General features: G+C 32.6%; 2 protein-coding genes across 2 annotated transcripts; both read left to right on the top strand.

Moving 5' to 3' along the window:
* Positions 1 to 760: 760 nt before the first annotated feature.
* Positions 761 to 1,270, top strand: LOC134718414 (uncharacterized). Its single transcript, XM_063580915.1, has one exon. The coding sequence runs from the start codon at positions 761 to 763 to the stop codon at positions 1,268 to 1,270; it is 510 nt and encodes a 169-aa protein (XP_063436985.1).
* Positions 1,271 to 20,478: 19,208 nt separating this feature from the next.
* LOC134718415 (homeobox protein ESX1-like) lies at positions 20,479 to 20,913 on the top strand. The gene has a single exon (XM_063580916.1). The coding sequence runs from the start codon at positions 20,479 to 20,481 to the stop codon at positions 20,911 to 20,913; it is 435 nt and encodes a 144-aa protein (XP_063436986.1).
* Positions 20,914 to 21,120: the final 207 nt, after the last annotated feature.

Here is a 21,120-nt window from a genome sequence, read left to right on the forward strand (position 1 = left end):
ACATCTGAAATAGACTATTTTCTATATACTGATCCGAAGTGTGAACCATCGAAAAGACTGATTGAATTACCATCTAATGTATCAGACCATCATCCTATATCAATGAGAATCAAATGTAACATAACTCGAGAACAACAATCAAGGAATTCTGGAAAACAAAAACACAAAATTAGTTGGAATAAGGTAGACAAATCTAGATATGAAGAGACTATCAGTAGAAATATTGGAGATTTTATAGAAATGTTAAATTTCGATAAGGTTAATTTAGAAGAGATTACCCTTCAAGCAATGGACCTCTTGTCTGATACTGCAAAACAGCTTGACCAGAAGAAAACGTATAGGAAAAATAAATTAAAACTCAATGTGTGGAACAAAGAAATTTCGGAATCATTAGAAGCAAATAAATTAGCATATAAAAACTGGAAATCAGCAGGTAGACCCCCAAATATTGATAACTTACTTTTAACGGAAAAGAAACTCACTAGAAAAAACTTCAGGGCAGCCAATAGAAATGAAGAAATAAGAAGAAAGCATAACGAAAGAAATGACATTATTAACTACAATCAGAATGATAAACATAATTTTTTTAAATTAATACGGAAACAGGCAAAATGGGAACACTTTCATCAATGATCTACACGTTGAAAATGAAATATTTGAGAGAAATGATATATTAAAAGGCTGGAACCTACATTTTAGTAAACTGGCAATTCCCTCTGAACATCCTGAATTTAACTATCAACATTTAGCACTATGTGAAATGGATTATATCTCAATAAAAAGGATAAGTGAACATTACGCTACCAGATATGTAGATTTAGACACTATCGAGAAAGCTATAAAATCAATCAATAAAGGAAAAGCTGAAGATGTATTTGGTATATCTAATGAAAATGTATTATATGCCGGACAACAATTTAAATTATTTTTGCATAAACTGATTAATCGAATGTTCGAAGATAAGGTACTTCCTGACATCATCAAAACAGGATTATTATCACCAGTATTTAAGAACAAGGGAGTCAAAAACGATGCCAAATATTATCGTGGAATAACAGTCCTTCCCATACTTCTGAAGATCATTGAATTTATTTTACGTTTAGACCTAAGATCTTGCTCTCTAAAATTACAGTCCATACTTCAAAAAGGTTTCACAGCAAATACATCACCTTTAAATGCTGCTATCATTTTAGATAAAGTGTATAGGGAATATATGGACAAAAAATTACCCTTTCTATATAGTGCTATTGGATGCAAAGTCAGCCTTTGATGTTGTTGTTCTAAAAATGTTGTTAAGAAAAGTATATATATCAGGCACTGATCCATCATCCTGGCTACTGATTGATGAAATCCACAAGAACACTGAATCTCGAATACAATGGTCAACCGAAATCTCAGAAAAATTTTCAGTTCTACAAAATTCTACTATATTTAACAATTGTTTAGAGTAATTATGTCATTAATGAAAGTTCATTACAAACAAACAGATGTTTCCTCCTTTATTAATTTCAATTTTGACTGTTTTTGAACATGAGTCATTGCTGGATCTCTTCATACTGTAAACGACAAGTTTATTTTCCATTACGTTTTGAAAACAATTGGTGCATCGATCAGCAAATTACGAATAGGTCAAGGATAACTTTTTCTTAAAGTTAACTTATTGTTACGAGTCAAAGCAAATATAGTTTCTTATTAGCAACTTTTTAACGCTTTGTGAGTGTATCTCTAAGTAACGTCTTTATTGTTGATCGTGTTAAGGTTTATGTACCCTTCTGTAGCCATTTTTGTACGAACTATTCAAACTTCAATTGTATCAAAACTACAGATATAATGAATAATAGAGATAGGCCCTTTTGTACATATTCCATGGGGAAACTTGATGCAAAGCATTCTTATTTACTGTTCTATTGAATTTAATAGTAAAAGAGGACTTTGTGGCAAATAAATCAAGATTTTTATAGAAAATCCACAGCCTTTATCCTTGTACTCTCATACTTGGCAATTTGATGACTGATAGATATAGGATTATTGCATGCAGTGCTAGCATTGATTTCCTTAAAACAAGTTGTATGTAGTTATTGATTAAGACAAGTATAAATATGGCCAAATTCAAGTACACCTTTTAGGGTGCGCTCGACTTTAGTGACTCAGCATGAGCTGTTTTTGAATTTACAGGTTACTTCAAACTTTTTGTAAAAAATAAACACTAGCACATCATAGAAAATCAAGTGAGTAATTTATGTTTCAAATTTTATAACAAAAATCTTTGTATTAAAGGCAGTGTATTTTCTATAAAAATCTTGATTTATTTGCCACAAAGTCCTCTTTTTCTATTAAATGCAATGAAACAGTAAAAAATAATGCTTTGCATCAAGTTTCCCCTTAGAACATGTCCTAAATGGCCTATCTCTATTAAATATTATATCTTTAGTTTTGATACAATTGAGGTTTGAAAAATTCGTACAAAAATGGCTACAGAAGGGTACATAAACCTTAAATTCATATGAGGACTGCAAGTTAGAAGACATGAAGTGACAATTACTTTTTACAACACACAGGTAAAGGAAAATAGTTTTGTCGTTTTCAGTATGTAATAAATCCTGAAAGCAGTGTCGGAAGAGTATTGTAGCAGAAACAATTCTGTCCAAGATTCGGGGATGCGGACCACATCTATTTCTAGTTTGTATTAAAACTGATGTGTACGGAAAACGACTGATGTCAAATGTCAAATGTGGTGCGCTATAATATATCTAAGTAAATGAAAACCAAAAACTGAAAACAATATATATTTTAATCATCAAAGTACAACAATTATCATCTTAGGCCAAAGGTAATCAGAAATGGAGCATTCAATATCTTCAAATTATTCGTACTTAGAAAGCATGTAGCAAATGCACTAACGTACTATGGAGGCATGTAGCAAATGCACTAACGTTTTATGGAGGCATGTAGCAAATGCACTGACATACTATGGAGGCATGTAACAAATACACTAACGTACTATGGAGGCATGTAGCAAATGCACTAACGTACTATGGAGGCATGTAGCAAATGCACTGACCAAATTCTGATTGGAGAGCTTGGCTTTCCTTTGTTGGATTGAATACCAGTCCTTAGAGGATTCAAATTCAGAATCTAAAACGAGTTCTATGAAATATACAAGTTTCTCACAGAAGGTAATCAAGGGTTTTGCCGCGGTGCAAATATTAAACTTTTCAATATAAATAGACAATAGACAATATTTTATTCGCACAAACACATTTACATTAAATGGTTATGGCATACAAAATTAAGACAATAAACTTGCAATAATTAAATTGATTACAATTATATTAGAGTGACAGTGGTATTCACAGCAAAGAAGAAAAAAGGCTATAAATTTCAACAGTTAACACATTATTAATGTTCATGAACAATTGAAAAAAGAACACAAACAAAAATTAGGTTGGCAATGCATATTAAAAGAAATACAAGTTATACAGATGTTCTTAATAAAAGACAATCATTAATATACTTTATGGAGATTTTTATAATGACTGGTAAACTGCTATTTAAAAGTACAGTCAAATGCTTAAGTGTTATAGTGGACTGCAATTTAATAAAATTGAAATTAAGATTTTTATTAATATTTTGTATATAGGTATCCCTTAATGATGTATAGCATGGACAGATTGAGAAGAAATGGTATTCATCCTCAATTTCTTGTTTGTTACAGGATAAGCAAATGCGTTTACTTCTTTCAATATTGGTATAACGCCCTCTTTCAATTGCTAAGGAATGTGCACTTAGTTTAAATTTACTGAAAACTGATCGGTCAGTTTTGAATTTACATATATCAATATATGGGGGCCTTTTTCTAATTCTTTTAGTATGACAAAAGAAATTTAATTTTTCACATTTATTGATAGAACAATTTATAATTTGATAAGCCTGGTCATAGATTCTTTGTTGGATACTATTTATGTGATATTTTAAATTAAAAGTATCAAAAGTGAGATGACCATAACCTAATTTATTTAACCAGTCTTTTACAATGTTAACCCATTTACTTGTTTTCTCTACATTATTATATATTTTATGGACTAAAGTGTTAGGCGAGTTTACAATATAGTTTAGAAATTTTATAGCTGAAAGCTGAATTTTAAAGTACAAAGGGATTCTGTTTGTCTCGGTTAAACAGGCTACATTTGTTGTTTTGCACTGTACACCTAAAATTTCTTTAATAAATTTAATATGTAAATGTTCAAATGGATCTGAATCTTTGAACACTTGGCTTACACCCCAAACTTCACTTCCATAAAGAGTTATTGGAACAACTAAAGTATAAAATAATTTTTCAAGCATACTGCAGGAATTTTCTATTTTTTTAATTTTAAACCAAGCCTTTCTTCCTTTTTCCATAAGATTTTTTATTGAATGACTTAAACTTCCTGAACAATTTATAGTTATTCCAAGGTAACAAATACATTTAACAGTCTCAAGATGTTCTTTTTCTACCTTAAAACAATTACAGTGAGATTTTCCATTAGAATTGAATATTATAATTTTAGTTTTTTGTTTGTTAACATCAAGTTTCCATAGGGAACAAAATTTAGTTAACTCATTTAGTGGATTTTGTAGCCCTTCTTGGGTTTCAGATAATAAAATAATGTCATCTGCATATAATAATGATGTTAATTTAACATCTCCTATAATAATTGGTTGAGTGTTTGCATGATCAAGGTCATTTACAAGGCCATTTATATAAATATTAAACAAAGTGGGGCTAAGTACCTCCCCTTGTTTTACTCCACAATTTGACATAAATTCATGGCTCATACCATTTTGAAATTTAATTCTACATTTGTTGTCATTATACATTGATTGGATGACGTTAAAAAGCTTGCCTGGAATTCTGTTTTGGAGTAGAATGTAGAATAAACCCTCCCTCCAGACAGTATCAAAGGCTTTTCGCAGATCTATAAATGCTGCAAAAATTTTCTTTTTTTTAGTTTTATATTTGTCTACAATAGACTTTAATGAAAAGATATGATCTGCTGTTCTAGCTTTTTCTTTGAAGCCAATATGATTTTCACTTATCAAATTATTAGTGTTAATAAACTTCATTAGTCTAGTGTGCATAATTTTATTGAATAATTTTCCCAAATTAGAAGTCAATGAGATACCTCTATAATTAGAGGGGTCAGATTTGTTCCCCTTTTTATGAATTAATGTAATCAGACTTTTGTTCCATAATTTTGGGAAGCTGCCTTTCATAAATACTAGGTTGAAAAGTTTTAATAGGGGTTCTAATAATACTGGCATACCACATTTAATCATTTCATTAGAAATTAAGTCTTCAGCTGATGATTTACCATTTTTAAGTGTTTTAACTGCATTTAAAATTTCAGCTGGCTGGATTTGTTTATTAAATTCGTTGTCAGAGTTGCATGTATTTAGTGTCTTTTTTTAAGGCTGTTAATTTTTCAATAATTATGTCATGGAATTTATTGTTTTGGATGTTAGAAGTACTGTTCATTTTTTTAAAGTAGTTTATAAATAATTCTTGATCAAAATGGTTTTCCTCTTTTATTTCTGAAAGAGAACTTAATTTGTTAAGTAAATTCCAAAATGTCTTTGGGTCTTTTTTCATATTTAGTGAAATTTGGTCACAGATTTGACTCTTGTAATTTCTTTCTTCTTTTTTACACCTTCTTCTTAATTTAGATTTGAATGAGTAAAATGATTTTCTATAGGATCCGTTGTCTGGAAACTTATTTACAAGTAAACAGTACTTTTTAACTGTAGTATGGAGGTCATGACAAGAGTCTGAGAACCATGGTTTTTTATTTTTCTTTATAGGCCTATTCATGATTTTCTTTTGAACAAATTTAGTTGATAAAAGTGCTGCATCACACAAAATAGCGTTGAATTTTTCAACAGCTGAATTAGAATCAATCTGTTTATCATTTACAAATTTATCTGGTCTTTGTTTTACATGTGAGTTTTGAATGTTTGTAGTATAACAATCCATTGCTCTGTTATCTCAAAAAAATTTACCAGGGAGAGGGTCTAATTTTGTCTCTTTAGTTTTACATTTTTGAAAGCAAGTAAGTAAAGAACAACTGATAGGACAGTGATCTGATATTGGAGTAAAATCACCAACTTTAAAGTTTCCAAAGCATTGTAATATATTAGAAGACACAAGTGTATAGTCTACAAGACTGGAACCATTATATGTTATACATGTACATTTGCCCAAAGGGTCTCCAATAGTTCTTCCGTTCAGTATTCTGAGTCCGGATTCTTTACATAAATCAATTAATAACTTTCCACTCTTATTTGCAGATTTTGAATCAAGATTATTTCTTAAATTATGTGAGTCAATTGAATAATCATTGTCTTTTGATTTTGGGAATTTTGCTTCATCAGAGATAACAAAATCAGGAATAGTATTAGTATATGCATTAAAATCACCTTGTATTACAATATCTGCAAGTTGACTATAGTGCTCAATATTTCTTAGCAACTTTGAATAAACTATATTTATGTCTTCTGTACAACCAGAAGAATATTCTGGTGAAAAATATACTGTAGCCATAAAAATATCATTCTTAAGATTAAAAAAATGTTTATCTAGTTTAACCCATACAGCATTATTATGAGTACAAGTTAGTTTGGATAGACCTTTATATATAGAACTTCTGACATACAGAGAAATACCACCAGAACCACGTCTGGCTCTTTTATGTTTTTTCCTGGTACTATTACATATAAAATCAAATCCAGGTATATTATCAACAGGTTTACCAGTCACTCGAAGTTTCAACAAGACTAATAATATGCATTTTTGATACAAAATTTACAAATGAATGATCAGTAATTTTTTCTGAATTTAAACCTTGAATATTCCACATGCCAATGTTAAGGTTATATTCAGTAGAACTAAGTTTTGGCATTATTTTAGTAAAATGATTTAAAGTATAAGTTAAAAGGACAAAATTGGAGTTGATTTTGGATGATCCTTTGTCAAGGAATTGATAATTTTAAAATTACAATGAATTAAATGATCCATTTTTTGTATTTTTACTATTATAAATGGTTAATAGAAGTTTCATTATTTTTATGATTTATCATATATATAACATAAAAATGGGAAGAATTTTTTTTTCCTTTTATAAACAGTATAAAATGAAAAAATGGTGTTTTCATTTCTCTTTCTCATTACTATGAATATTCATACTTTATATATATATATATATATATATATTTGAAAAGAACAAATAAAACAACAACGAAAAAAACCCCAACAAACCCCCAAAACATTGATTTTTAGTCATACCTTGACTTGTCAGGCAAATAAGTACACCAAATTACAATTGTTTTTAAACAATAACAGATAGGTTTCACATGTTTATCTTTTGATATGCAATTAATACTGATTGTAACAAATGTTTACGGATAATTTGAAAAGCCATTTTGGTTACTTGGTTGGTTAAATGGGCCCCATGGCCACGGATAATACGGCAAAGGCGGTAGGTTGACTGGTGGTGCTTGCAGGAATGGCATCCTGTGTAGATTATTGTTCATGTTGAATGTTGTTGTTTGTGGAAACGGTTGTCGTTGACTAGTATTCATGTTGAATTGTTGTGGTTGTGGAAACGGTGGTTCTTGAGTGTTGTTCATGTTGAATGGTTGTGATTGCGAAAACCTTGGTGGTTGTGGAAACTCTGGTTGGAGTTGAATATTGTTAACTTGGTTGTTATTATAATTTCTGTATCTTTCGTTTGTTAGACGATCCTCGTGTGTTGAAAATTGGTTATATTGGTGGTCATAGTTTGGTTGGGTCGATCCCTTTGTCTTGTGGTTGACTTGTACGGTTGTGATGAATTGGTTTTCGAAGGTGTAATATTCATATCTTTTTTCAAAAATTGTACAAGCGATGGTATGCCTTTAGTAGTGTTTAGATGCACATGATCATAGTACATATAAATAAATAAATGTCTTTAATAAATGAATTAAAATAGCAAAAGCTATGTTATTTAACAAGCATGTACTGAATAAGCTTCATCTAAATCATCAAATAAAGGAATATGAAATTTATAGTATTAATCAAGGGAAATAATAACGAAATAATAATCCTAACTGCCACATTATACTAGTACCAGTGTATCTCTACTAATTCCCAAATCTGCAAGTGTCCCATGACAGTAACTGTAATTAAATAGTTTTATGATGAATCATCCAAACTGCAATAAAAGTCTTACAACACCTTAAAGTCTACAAATACATTTTTAACCTATAAAAATTTCAAAATAAATTGTGTTGGCATGGTGCTAGTTATGACCGATTTGGAAATTGAAAAGTCCTAAATCATTTATTGGGATCTAGGCCAAGTTTTGCCTATTTCAAAAATGCACTTTTTGCTTGGAATACAAAATCTAAAATTAAAAAATATAAATGAAAAATATATGATTTTTAATCTGATGATGTCGCAACTATGTAATAATATGTACCGTTTTCATGAAAACGATGAAAAATACAGAATGTGTGCAGTTTTCAAATATTAATCTTTTGCATCTTACTTTCCAATACACCTTACCGCTATTTAGTCCATTCCGGGAAAAACAGTCATTTATACAACTTCCTGTTTAGGTCATGTGGGCCGAAAATGGAGGTCATCAGCAGTGAGCTGAGGGAGGAAAAACTTTAGAAGTGATCATCAAGAAACTTTGATATTGTATGGTCCACTTTTTTCGAAATTAAAATTGAAGTAAAAAAAACAATTGTTTGAAGTATTTACGGTAGTTTAAACAGGTCTCATTAAAAAGTATCATGCATGGTGAATTGTTTAAACAGGGTCCCAGATAGCTTCAACTGGATGAAAAAGTTGCGTAATTTTAGAACTTATCCGGAATGGAATAGCGATTAGGTTTATGAGGAAAACCATTGTACACAAAAACAACAAAATAATTTAAGACACTTCATTTTAACTACTGACATAATCATACCCAATATAAAGTTGTTTCTTGTATCAAAATAGGGAGGTATACAGCTTTGAACGGTAGATTCATTAAATATACTAGATAAGTTGATAAAATAAATACCTCTGCTAATATATTTGATTTAAAAAAAGACGTTTATGATCTTCAGGTGCGTCAATACGTAGGAACAGCCTATGGTGACAAAATGCTGTTTTTATACGCGAATATTCATACAGTGGGCTGAAGAATGAGATGGTGTCACACTCTTTGAAAATATCGTAGAATTTACTAATCGGTATTTGTCCCAGTTTACATAATAATTGATGCCGACCATTACTTTTAAATATAGATACGATATTATCAAGTGTATAATTTATACGATGTTTAACTCGTTGATTTCGATTGATGCGTTTCCCATGAGACCTATTATTTCGTTGTTTATAATCAATAATATTCATGATATCAATAGAGAAATTAGCAGAGGATTCTGACTTTCTTAAATCAAGTAAGTTATATAACTGATGACTGATAGATAGAACTCCTTTGTCCTGTGTTGATTTAAAAAAAATAACTTGATATACAACTTATTTATTTTTCACATGTGTGGGTCATTTTAAAAAAAAATATGTCCAATTTAGAAATTGATTGATTGATATATAGGGCCGTTAGTTTTCTCGTTTGAATTATTTTACATTGTCATATCAGGGACTTTTAAAGCTGACTATGGGGTATAGGCTTTGCTCATTGTTGAAGACCGTACAGTGACCTGAAGTTGTAAGCAGCAAGAATGTTTAGTAAAGTAAGAACTACACATCCCGTCACCAAAACACATTTTGTCATGAAACCCATCTGTCCTTTGTTTTATATTCACACAGACCAAGGTGAGCGACACGGGCTCATTAGTGCCTCTAGTTACAAATTGTAATTTGGATGGAGAGAGGTCTCATTGGCACTCACACCACATCTTCTAATATATATGTACTTAAACACTGTTTCCCAACATATCTATTCTCGGCCATTCAAGAAAAAAATATAAATGATAGTTTATTGATCAAGACGAGGCTTTTGAAAATTGAATACAGATATAATATTATATACTGACATAAAACATAATTATCCAAATGTTACTGAATTTCAAATTATTTAGTAAATTCAAATTAAAACATTACCCAATTGACGACTACATATACATAAATAAACAAAATACATAATTACAGATAGATAAACAAACAAATGACTACCGATCATATATACACACATAAGGTTGCATGAGACTGATAAGTGAACTGGTAACACTATTCTCATCACCACATTTATAAGTTTCATTTGGAGTGTCCAAAAGACAACGGCGACAAGCCTTCACACGTTGTCGCCTCAAAGCCTTGTTCACCTTGTGAAGTTTTTCAATATATTGCTGTATACTGGAACTTTGTTTGTCTTTCATAATGCAATCAGCACAGTTATTGTTTGAACGAAGTGAGTCAATTGGTTGAAGATCAGTTAGTTCTGTAAAATTTGATAGAGGATTTGTAGAATAGATACATAGAAACTGTCACAGTATCAATTAGCAGCGGATGTAACTGTTTATATTAATGTCACTACACATTCTTAATAGAAAGGTGCCGGAGGGCTAAACGTTAATAAAGAATTAATGAATTTGTGTATACACGTATTAGTGATGTCTGGTCGTCAGTTTTTAATATACATGGTTATGTTTTCAAGTTTTTAAATTGAGCAAAAAACATGAACTGTTCGGAAGCCGTTTGTTAAGTATTCAAAAGAAACTTTTCGCTTCTCTACTTATATAGTTTAGAGAGTATTCCTTTAAATTGTGTCAGTTAAATAAAATAGTGTGTATTTGTATTCTATTTATTTTGCTAATTGTATCATTATAATATACATTTTGTATTTCACTACTATATATACTACTAGAACACATCCGTGATATCGCGGGTCCGTGACTGAATTAAAGTATATAGCTATGCGAAAGCTTTATTCTAGTATTGGTATTGTCATCTGATAAAGTAATGCCGATTATAAGATACACAGTTTTCTATGCTTTCAAATCTTTCTGTTTGAACCCGTCCAACTGGAACTTATCAATTATTGGTAATATTAATTATTTGGAAAACAAAAGGTCCGGGAATGGAGTATTTTTTAATCAACAGCATGGTCCTATATTAGTTATAAATAAAGTTGAATTCTTTGATTCAAATTAAAACAAATTCACATTTTTTACACCCTGATGTAACCGTATTTTTAATCAGTTCCTTGCTTTAATGAAAATGAAAACTCTTGCTTCAACAGTGCAGAAAATGAATAATATGTCCTCTCAGTTTACAAAAATTAATAACCGATCAAAAACAAATCCTCCTGTCCCCCCCCCCCCCCCCCCCCCCAGAATATCTAATGGTCGTCCCCTAAGTACAAGTTAAATCGTTCCCTTCAAAATCTGACAATGTTCATCACCACATTTTCTATCATGTATATAAATAGGCTGCTGGTACAGTTACTCCGGCCTTGATACAGAACATATTTAAGGACCAAAACGGACAGGTAAAAAGTATCCAATATTGAAAGTAGTGTTATATAATAACACTGCAGGTTCTTCCGACTTCACGAATAACACCTTGTTGACTTCGGTTAATATGCCTGGATGTGCTATCAAACAAACAAAATAATCTGGAAATATGGTAATGTCGTGGACAGCACATTCTTAATGATAGGCAAGGTCCAACGTACTATACATCTGGTCATGTGTCGGACGCTTATATCTGCCCCACAGACGCTGTTGGTTTCTTTCTCTGTGTTCCAATGATTTATGACTCCTTAGTACACATTCGACCGGTTATAAGATAATGGGTATCTTCAATTCTGCTATCTGAAAATATGCGAAGTTTTATGCCACCACCAGAACCAGTCCAGTTTTTCAATTACACTCCTCCATCTGATATTTCCTCATATTTACCTACCAAGGACACTGGTCATCACCATCCATCCAAGCTTCACCACCCTTGCCAACAGAAACACACATTGTTCAGGAAATAATACAGGAGAACCAGGCTGCACTTGGAGATGACCTCCAGTTAACCAACATCATTGATTTTTTTTGATTTCCCAGAATCTCCATTGGTATCAAAACCAGAACTGGCCTTTCCAGTGAGGAACATCATAATGAGAGACTGAGAAATCGAGGACGAGGACAATTTGTTGCCCCAGCTGTTAGGTGCCCGAAATCTTCCTGTATCACCCTCAACAAACCATCCAGCCACGGAATGGAATGGTGTTCCTTTAAGCCAGGGTCTAGTACTTAATTCATCCTCATCTTCATCTGATTGTTCTGCTCTGGGAGAGGTTAAACAGTCCATATCTACTTTGCTAGAGAACACTGCTGCAGAGCACTCGAGGACAAGAGATAGTATTGGCCAGTTACACACGGTGATTGAAAGACTGGTATCGCAAGTACAGGGTTTGAGATCTGTGGTGAGGGAACAGGGAGACGAATTTCGGAGATTGAAGAATGATCGACCTAACAGAACTACAACAGTGAACAGATCGAGAATACACCAAAGGCGCCGGACGCCGACGCCCAGCAGACAAAGATTGGGTCATCCTTTAACTTGCAAAGAGAAGAAGATAAACTATATTTATGTAGTATTAAAATTTTTGGGTAAATATTTAGGGTAAAATGTGGATTATTATCATGAAATTATTTTGTAACTATATAAGGGAGAGTAAAGCATTTTTTTTTAAATGTTATCCAGTTAAATAATTGTTTTATTCAAGAGATTTTAAGTATTGTAAATTTTTCAGAAATCAAGTTCATAATTGCATAATTGAAATTGTTTCACTTAAATTTAACATATCAATCATTTTCTGATTAATTCATCAGATCAGTAGCATTTCATGTCATTCAACTGAAAAATTATAATTTTAGATTTGCAGAACGATGGCATGCACACTATTTCTAATGTCCTTAGCAACATACTAGACTTGATAAGTGGCAAGACGGACACCATTAAAGTTCGAAACTGGAAAAAAAACAATACCAACTATTTGAAGAGACACGGCTAAATGTGAAAAGAAAGGTACCAGATGCACCTTGTGTCAATCCACCAAAGCAGCGCAAGAAAAATCGACCGTCAAAAACTAATTCTACTCTCACTAGTGTTGAAGAATCAACTACAATACCAGAGGCACCATGGTCACTGTCCAAAGTTAAATTAAGATTGCAGACAAAAGTGCTAGTTCAATAGAATACCCACAAGGGTTTCACTACACCCATAAACTGTCATAACCTTTGTTTTAATTTTTAGATTATTAAAAAGCCTTAATGGTGCAGTTTTACCAAGTAAAATATGGGCTATGGTCACAGGAGAATCAGCAATTTAAAATACAGTGCACGGAAGTTGGCCAAGAAATACCGCCTCCAGACATGGTTATATTTGTTTACGGACCAGCCCTGATGTTCATGGCCGGATATCCAAAAATGCATGTGGAATACACTTACTTCAAAAACAGGATAAGTCGACTGCAATCTTAATTGACTGACAAGAAATATTAGAAAAGTGGAGGAAAATCGGAAGAACGTAATTTATTTCTGGAATATTTTGGACTACAAAATTAGTACAATGTTAAAAAAATGGAAAAACAAAATCATACGCTTGCAAAATGCAATCCATGCAGACCAATTCACATTGATATGTCTTCTTTACATAAATCTCAATAGACAAAGACTCACGTCAAATTTTGGAAACTTGCCAGACAGCTACAGATCATTTTATTCATACTGTGTCGTCAACATCAATGACCGAAGAGAAAGGAGTTAAAATAGTTAAGTCCTTCATCAACATCGTCCAACCAATAATAGAAGAAAAGTCAATATTAAATTCAACTGTAAATTAGCTGACTTACTATCTCCTACAGCAATTACCACAGCAGAAGATCGTCAGGAAATTAAGAAAGCCGTCACCGTTAGTAAAAAGAAATTTGAGGAAGTAATGAAGGATGATGGAAATGATGGAACCAACTTTCTTTTATCTGAAAAAATCATTCAACCAATACCATCGGGACAGAATGACTGGATTTGTTTTAATCAAAAGTAAGAGCAGAAGAGGACAGAGAAGTTAATTCGTCAAGAGTCAGCAGGTAAGAAGAAATCGAAACAGCACAATGGAAATTTTGATTGATTGATTGTTGGTTGTTTAACGTCCAGTGGCAAATATTTCATGCATATTCAGGACGAGAACAAGTTCACAATAAAAACAATAGGTAGGTTGTTGTAATAGAGGCCATCTAGGATGATGGTCGGGGAAATTTGGTCTGCCACTGGAAATGAGGGTAAATTGGATAGGGACAGAAATTTTGCCTTGCAACAGGACACCTACGGACCCCTCCAAGAGTTTTGAAAACTACTCCTTCGACAGAACTGGTTTTCTCGATGAAATCACATCCAAACCATCAGGATCTGATATTAACTGGACTCTTATGGCCAAAACTTACAATTTGCAAATCAACGGTAAGTTTCCTGCCAATGCTGGTCAAGTAATTCTAGAATGCGCAAAGAAGCAGGGCATCAGCACACAGACTCACAATAAAGAAAAAAAGGTAAGCTCGCGAGACTATCTACGAAGGATTAGAAGGGCCATGAACACGATATATTTGAGAAATAAACAGCAGTATACCAACAATAAGGACAGGTAAAGTCATAAAAGAGGATGTTAAAAGAAAATTAAGTTCTGGTGAACTCTACATCGGTGTCAAGATAGCAGAGAAGACGAAAATAACAACAGTAATTTTTCCAGAAGGTGAGCTGATACCCAAAACCATTCAACTATTTGCCAGAAAATAGCCTTTAACCTACATCCGAGAACAATCCCTTAAAGACCAGTTACATCAAGGTATATTTAAGTACACAAGTGATGAGGAATATGACAAAATGGATCTTCAATTAGTTAAGGACAAACTGTTTAAACTCGGACTTCCATCACCTGAAACTGCAGACCATACAAGATCCCTTTTGAAATCTACAGAGAGAACAAGAAAGTTGAAAATTTGGCATGACCAATTTTTACTTGACCCATATATTTCATCTTTTATTACTGTGATTTTTTTAAAGTTATAAAGTCAACCTATAGCTTTGATATATCAAAATGATATAATCTGAAGCAAGACGATATTAAGACAAAATATTCAACTCAAAAACGCCCTAACATAAAAAGGTGCACTCAATTTCCTCTTTTTGATACTGTTGTTACCCATTTTTGGAATTTTTCCTCGAGTCACATAATAGAAGGGCAGACACGAAAATTACTGAACTAATAGATTGATATGTATTTTTCTACATTCAACTTGAAAGATACCCATGTTGACGACCTGATATCTGATTGTTCTGCTTAACTATGTACTAGATAAATTGGAAGACTTATGCAAATGGTGTTTTTAAAATAAAACACTACGTTATTGGGAAGAAAATTTTAATTTTAATTGTTTCTATTAACTTTTAAATTTTTTGTCACTATAGTAAACATTACCGTATTTATCGCCTTCTCTAACAAAGAGCTTCGATTCTTTTGTTCTATTTCAATCGGGTTTCCGACTGGAAGTAACACCAACAGAGGTTGGTTTAATTTTGAATAGCTAACCGAAAAATAGCAGCAATTGTGTTGCTATTCAACCGATGTTAGACGGCAAGTTCATCTAAATCCACTAGCTGCCAGGAATTTGTATGAAACCGGGAAAATTGCAAAAGTCAAAAAAAGGCATGTCCGACCAGAAAAAAACGGCCATGGAGGAAGGTTTTGTCACCACCAGTGAAGATATGAAAAAAGATGAGGAGGACATTAAATCTAAAAACAAACGTTACCAAACAAAGGACCGCCATAGTGAGAAATCTAAGAAAGAAGAAGTATTTGAAAATATTGGCACACCTTTCACTTAAACACATGTTGAAAAAAATAGGTAGCCTTAATTATATCAGTATATTTTTGCTTATCTGTTACAATAGCTATTCGTCTAAAGCTTGATTTTATGAATTTACAAATATGATGAGATATGAACAACAAAAATAACTACGAGTACACACACTTGTGCACATTCAAGAGTTTTACATTCAGCGCCATCTGCAGTTGATTGTTCTGAAGTGTTTTCATTGGTCAAACATTATTCCAAAGATCTTTAAGAGTACAATCAATCTAACTCTCTTTCATCTTGCAACAGTATTAAAACATTTGACTTTTCTACTCTTTACACAAGTATTCCTCATTCCAAACTAAAAGACAAATTGAAAGAGTTGGTATTACTTTGCTTCTTAAAAAAGAATGGCCAACGTAGATACAAGTATCTTGTCTTATGGGGGATAAATCCTACTTTGTAAAGAATCACTCCGATTCAAACAAATAATTTTCTGAAACTTGATATTATCAAGATGCTTGATTTCTTGATTGACAACATATTTGCTACGTTCGGAGGACGTGTTTTTCAACAGACTGTCGGCATTCCAATGGGAACAAACTGTGCCCCTCTACCCACCGACTTGTTTCTTTATTTTTATGTATAAAGGCAACAGTAGTATACCGCTGTTTAAAACTCATAAATCCATGGACAAAAAACAACATCGGGGTAACAAACTAAAACCGAGGGAAACGCATTAAATATACCGTGCCACGTCTTATCTCAATACCTCAAAAATAAGAGAAAACACAAACGACTCAACGTTAAAATGCAACACACACAGAAACGAACAATAGTATAACAATGGCCATCTTCCTGACTTGGTACAGGACACTTTTAAAGGGGAATTATAAAAGTGGTGGGTTGAACCTGGTTCAATATGTGGCTGACTTTATGCTGGAACTTAGGAAGAAAGATAAGAAGTTAACAATATCCTTTAACTCTACTTTCCGCTATATAGATGATGTTCTTTCACTAAACAATTTAAAATTTAGTGATTATGTGGAATGCATCTATCCCATCGAACTGGAGATTAAAGATACTACAGATAGTCAAGTCGGCTTCATATCTTGACTTACATCTAGAAACTGACAATGAGGGTCAGTTAAAACAAAACTTTAAGACATAAGAGATGATTTCAGCTTTCCAATTGAAAACTTTTCATTTCTAATAAGCAACATTCCAGCAGCACCTGTAAACGGGGTATATATCTCCCAATTGATACGATACTCCCGTGCTTGCATTTCCTATCATGGTTTTCTTGAAAGAGGGTTACTGTTCACATAAAAAGCTATTAAACCAAGAGTTCCAAATGGTGAAGTTGAAATCATCCCTTCGTAAATTTTACGGACGCCATCACGAGTTGGTTGACCGTTATGGAATAACCGTTTCACAAATGATATCGGATATGTTCTTAACGTCGTAACTACAATCCCCTTCCCTTTCATGAATGTGACCTACCGAATTAGGCTTTTTACCGAATTTTTAATCGCATAATCAACACGACGGGTGCCATATGTGGAGCAGGATCTGAGATCACCTCTAGTTTTTGGTGGGGTTCGTGTTGTTTATTCTTTAGTTTTCTATGTTGTGTCATATGTACTATTGTTTTTTTTCTGTTTGTCTTTTTTATTCTTTCAGTAAAAAAAAACAACCAGAAAATGCTTTTTGCCTTTCATTGAAAAAATGCGTCATCCATGTTTATGAGATCTCAACCCTCTAGCCAATGTATACGTGTATCCAAAATAATATCCACTAAATTTAATCATATTAATATTTCTTTCTTTTAAATATGGCAAATGAAGATGAGGATTTATTGCAAGCTATAGAACTAGTAGAGTCACAAAATGAAACAAACCAAGAACCTGAATTGGAAGATGTTAATTTTTAATATTAAAAAATAATTTTTGATATTAGAAAATCACTTTTGATATTAGAAAATTATTTTAATATATATAATATGGTCTTTTGTCCGCTTTACTGTAAAGCGTCTGAATGAAAAGTATTACTTGGATAATAAAAATAGTTTCTCCTTTCTAACTTCCAGCGTTTCATGACATCATTAAATATCCTTAGTGCACTGCTAATAATATGTAATCCTCAGAGTTGTTCGGGAAGCCAGAGCAGTCCTTTATACAAGCAGTAGTAACGAACCAGCAACACAAATGGCAGAAAAACTTCGTGAGATCGACATCTCAAATTCTTCAAAGACCAGTCAACACAGGTTATAAATATACAGCAGAATCTTATACTGATTGTTACAAACCACATGCCAGTACTATTTTCGTACAGTAATTCAAAAATGAACTGTGGCAGCACAACTCAAATAAAAATATCATCCACTATAAAAAAAAAAAAAAAAGAGTAAAAACCTACATATGGTTAACGCCGTTACAAAACAATCAACTGTTTTCACGATAAACTCTAAAATCAACAACCCGGGAACTCATTTTGACGAAAATTTTAGTTGGGTTCTGTTTAAGCCCCAAGGCAGCAATTGTGAAAGTATCGAGTTTGATTGCCCAGCCTTTCCAAGATGCAGAAGTGCAGGACTTTATTGGTTGTGGAGCATTACCAAAATCAGTTAAGTTATGTTCATTATTTATTGGTTGAATGCTTTTATTTCAGCATAGCAAATCTATCTTTACTATAATGCTAATTTAAGTAACAACTAGTCTACAGCATACATGTGCTTTTGTATTTTGATATCTTAATGGCAGATGTAACTGCGTGTCTCTGCATGTGTATATAGCATACTGTCAGATATGAACTCTTGTGTGTAATTTGTGTCTGCACGACTTGATATTTACTGAACCTGGCCAAAAGTATTCGTCACTTGCATTTTTTTTTGCTAAATCTTTCATATAAAAACATTTTTTTTTCAAATATTTTGATGGCATTTATGGTTGGATTTTTATCAACAAAACCTCAGCAGGCATAATGCAAAAAGATTTTTTTTTTAATTCCAATCACTAACCTTTGAAATGCTATAACTTTCTTGAATGCATAGAAAACAGAGATATATGAATAGATAAAACATTAATCTTTTAAATGAATGCAATACTATATTATGTAATCAACAGTGATGTAATGAGCGTCAACATCTCGGTAACTTCATTTGAATGAAATTAGCTCTATAATCTCTGCAAAAATACAGAAAATGTTAACGAAATCTTAATCAACACACCATGGACTTCAAAAGGTTGTCTCTATGGTATTCCATTATCTCCCAAATCTCTTATTAGTGTAAACATCCTAATCACATTCAAGAAGATAATGTTTAATTAGGTGTAATATTTGTTCTATACATTCCATCTTAAATCTAAGATACCCTTTTGTAGATAATGGCCATAGGAACAACATATAATAAAACCTTTTTGAGATAAGACGTGGCACAGTACTTGTCTATCCCAAATTCACGTCTTTGTTATACTCGTGGTGTTTTTTATGTTGCTTGGTCCGTTTCTGTGTGTTGCGTTTCGGTGTTGTGTCGTTGTTCTCCTCTTATATTTAATGCGTTTCCCTCGGTTTTAGTTTGTTACCCCGATTTTTTTTTGTCCATGGATTTATGAGTTTTGAACAGCGGTATACTACTGTTGCCTTTATCTACCCTCTGGGGATACCTACGCAGAAGTTCATTTTAAAGTGGAAATTAGTGGAAGTTAACATTATAATTGGTTACATAATTGTTGCGTAATACTAACAAATATTAATTTGAAGGAGTTATCTGTTAGCTATCTAAAACTACCACTTTTATAAATTTTCAATCATTATTAAGAAAGTTACAGCATTTTCAAACATGGCATTTGTTTTTAATCTTAGCATTGTGCTACCTTAATGTGAACATATACAATACATTTTTATAATTTGATTTGGTTGAATGTATAGCGAATTTATGAACAGAAAATAGTATTTTTGTTTATCTTGTAAAAAAAATAAAACAATACACCCCATTAAATCTGTGTCAATTCTGCTTCTATTGATACTAGAACATTGGGTGTGCTGGAGAATTTTGGGAGTCTCAGGGAGTTTCTATACGAGAACAAAACATTAAACAGATACACCTTTTAGAGTTTGTTCAGTTATTGTGTATGAGAGGCAGGGAGCAATGACCACCAAACTGAGACGGCAATTTTGTCCTTGTGGCGTGGCATATTTTCCATGCTAATTGAAGACATATGAAAATTTTAAAACCGTAAAAACAATTGAGCATTACTTACTGCGTCACATACAAATTGTCGTCGGTAACAGCTACCTTCCGACAGAATTTGCACCTCAATCAAATGTTGACAATTCTGGTATTCAACAAAGCAGTTCTGTCAGTCATTTGAACAGGTCTGCTTTTTAATCCTGTCAGACCACTGTCTGCAAGACCGACAGCTCAAAATCCACCTTCCTTCTCTCCAATCATCATAGTGTCCGACATGGACATAATTTGTCGTCGGATTGTCAGCAGTCTGGTTAACTAAAACAATAACCGTGCTAATACATTTACTATTCATTAAATTATTAACTCATTCTTCAAGTGTCACTTGAATCGTTCCCTATTGTCAGTACTGGTAATATGTTGTTTCCAGTACCTACTGGTAATATGTTGTTTCCAGTACCTACTGGTAATATGTTGTTTCCAGTACCTAGTGGTAATATGTTGTTTCCAGTACCTACTGGTAATATGTTGTTTCCAGTACCTACTGGTAATATGTTGTTTCCAGTTCCTAGTGGTAATATGTTGTTTCCAGTACCTACTGGTAATATGTTGTTTCCAGTACCTACTGGTAATATGTTGTTTCCAGTACCTACTGGTAATATGTTGTTTCCAGTACCTAGTGGTAATATGTTGTTTCCAGTACCTACTGGTAATATGTTGTTTCCAGTACCTACTGGTAATATGTTGTTTCCAGTACCTAGTGGTAATATGTTGTTTCCAGTACCTACTGGTAATATGTTGTTTCCAGTACCTACCTGTACAAAACCAGTCGAAATCCAGGATGTTCTGTGATGCTTAGTGTAATATTACTTTGCAGCTGTTGACATTGTGAATTCATGCTTTTCAAGAACTAAAAAGAATTACAAACAAAATGAAGGAATCACATCACCTACACTTCAAAATATAAGAAAATGAATATAGCGAAATGTATTTCACTAAGAACGCCTTAACAACTAGAGTAATATGTCGCTATAAAAATGCAAAAACATAAATATTTGG

This window comes from Mytilus trossulus, chromosome 5, assembly GCF_036588685.1.
Source record: "Mytilus trossulus isolate FHL-02 chromosome 5, PNRI_Mtr1.1.1.hap1, whole genome shotgun sequence".
In the NCBI taxonomy this organism is placed as follows: domain Eukaryota; kingdom Metazoa; phylum Mollusca; class Bivalvia; order Mytilida; family Mytilidae; genus Mytilus; species Mytilus trossulus.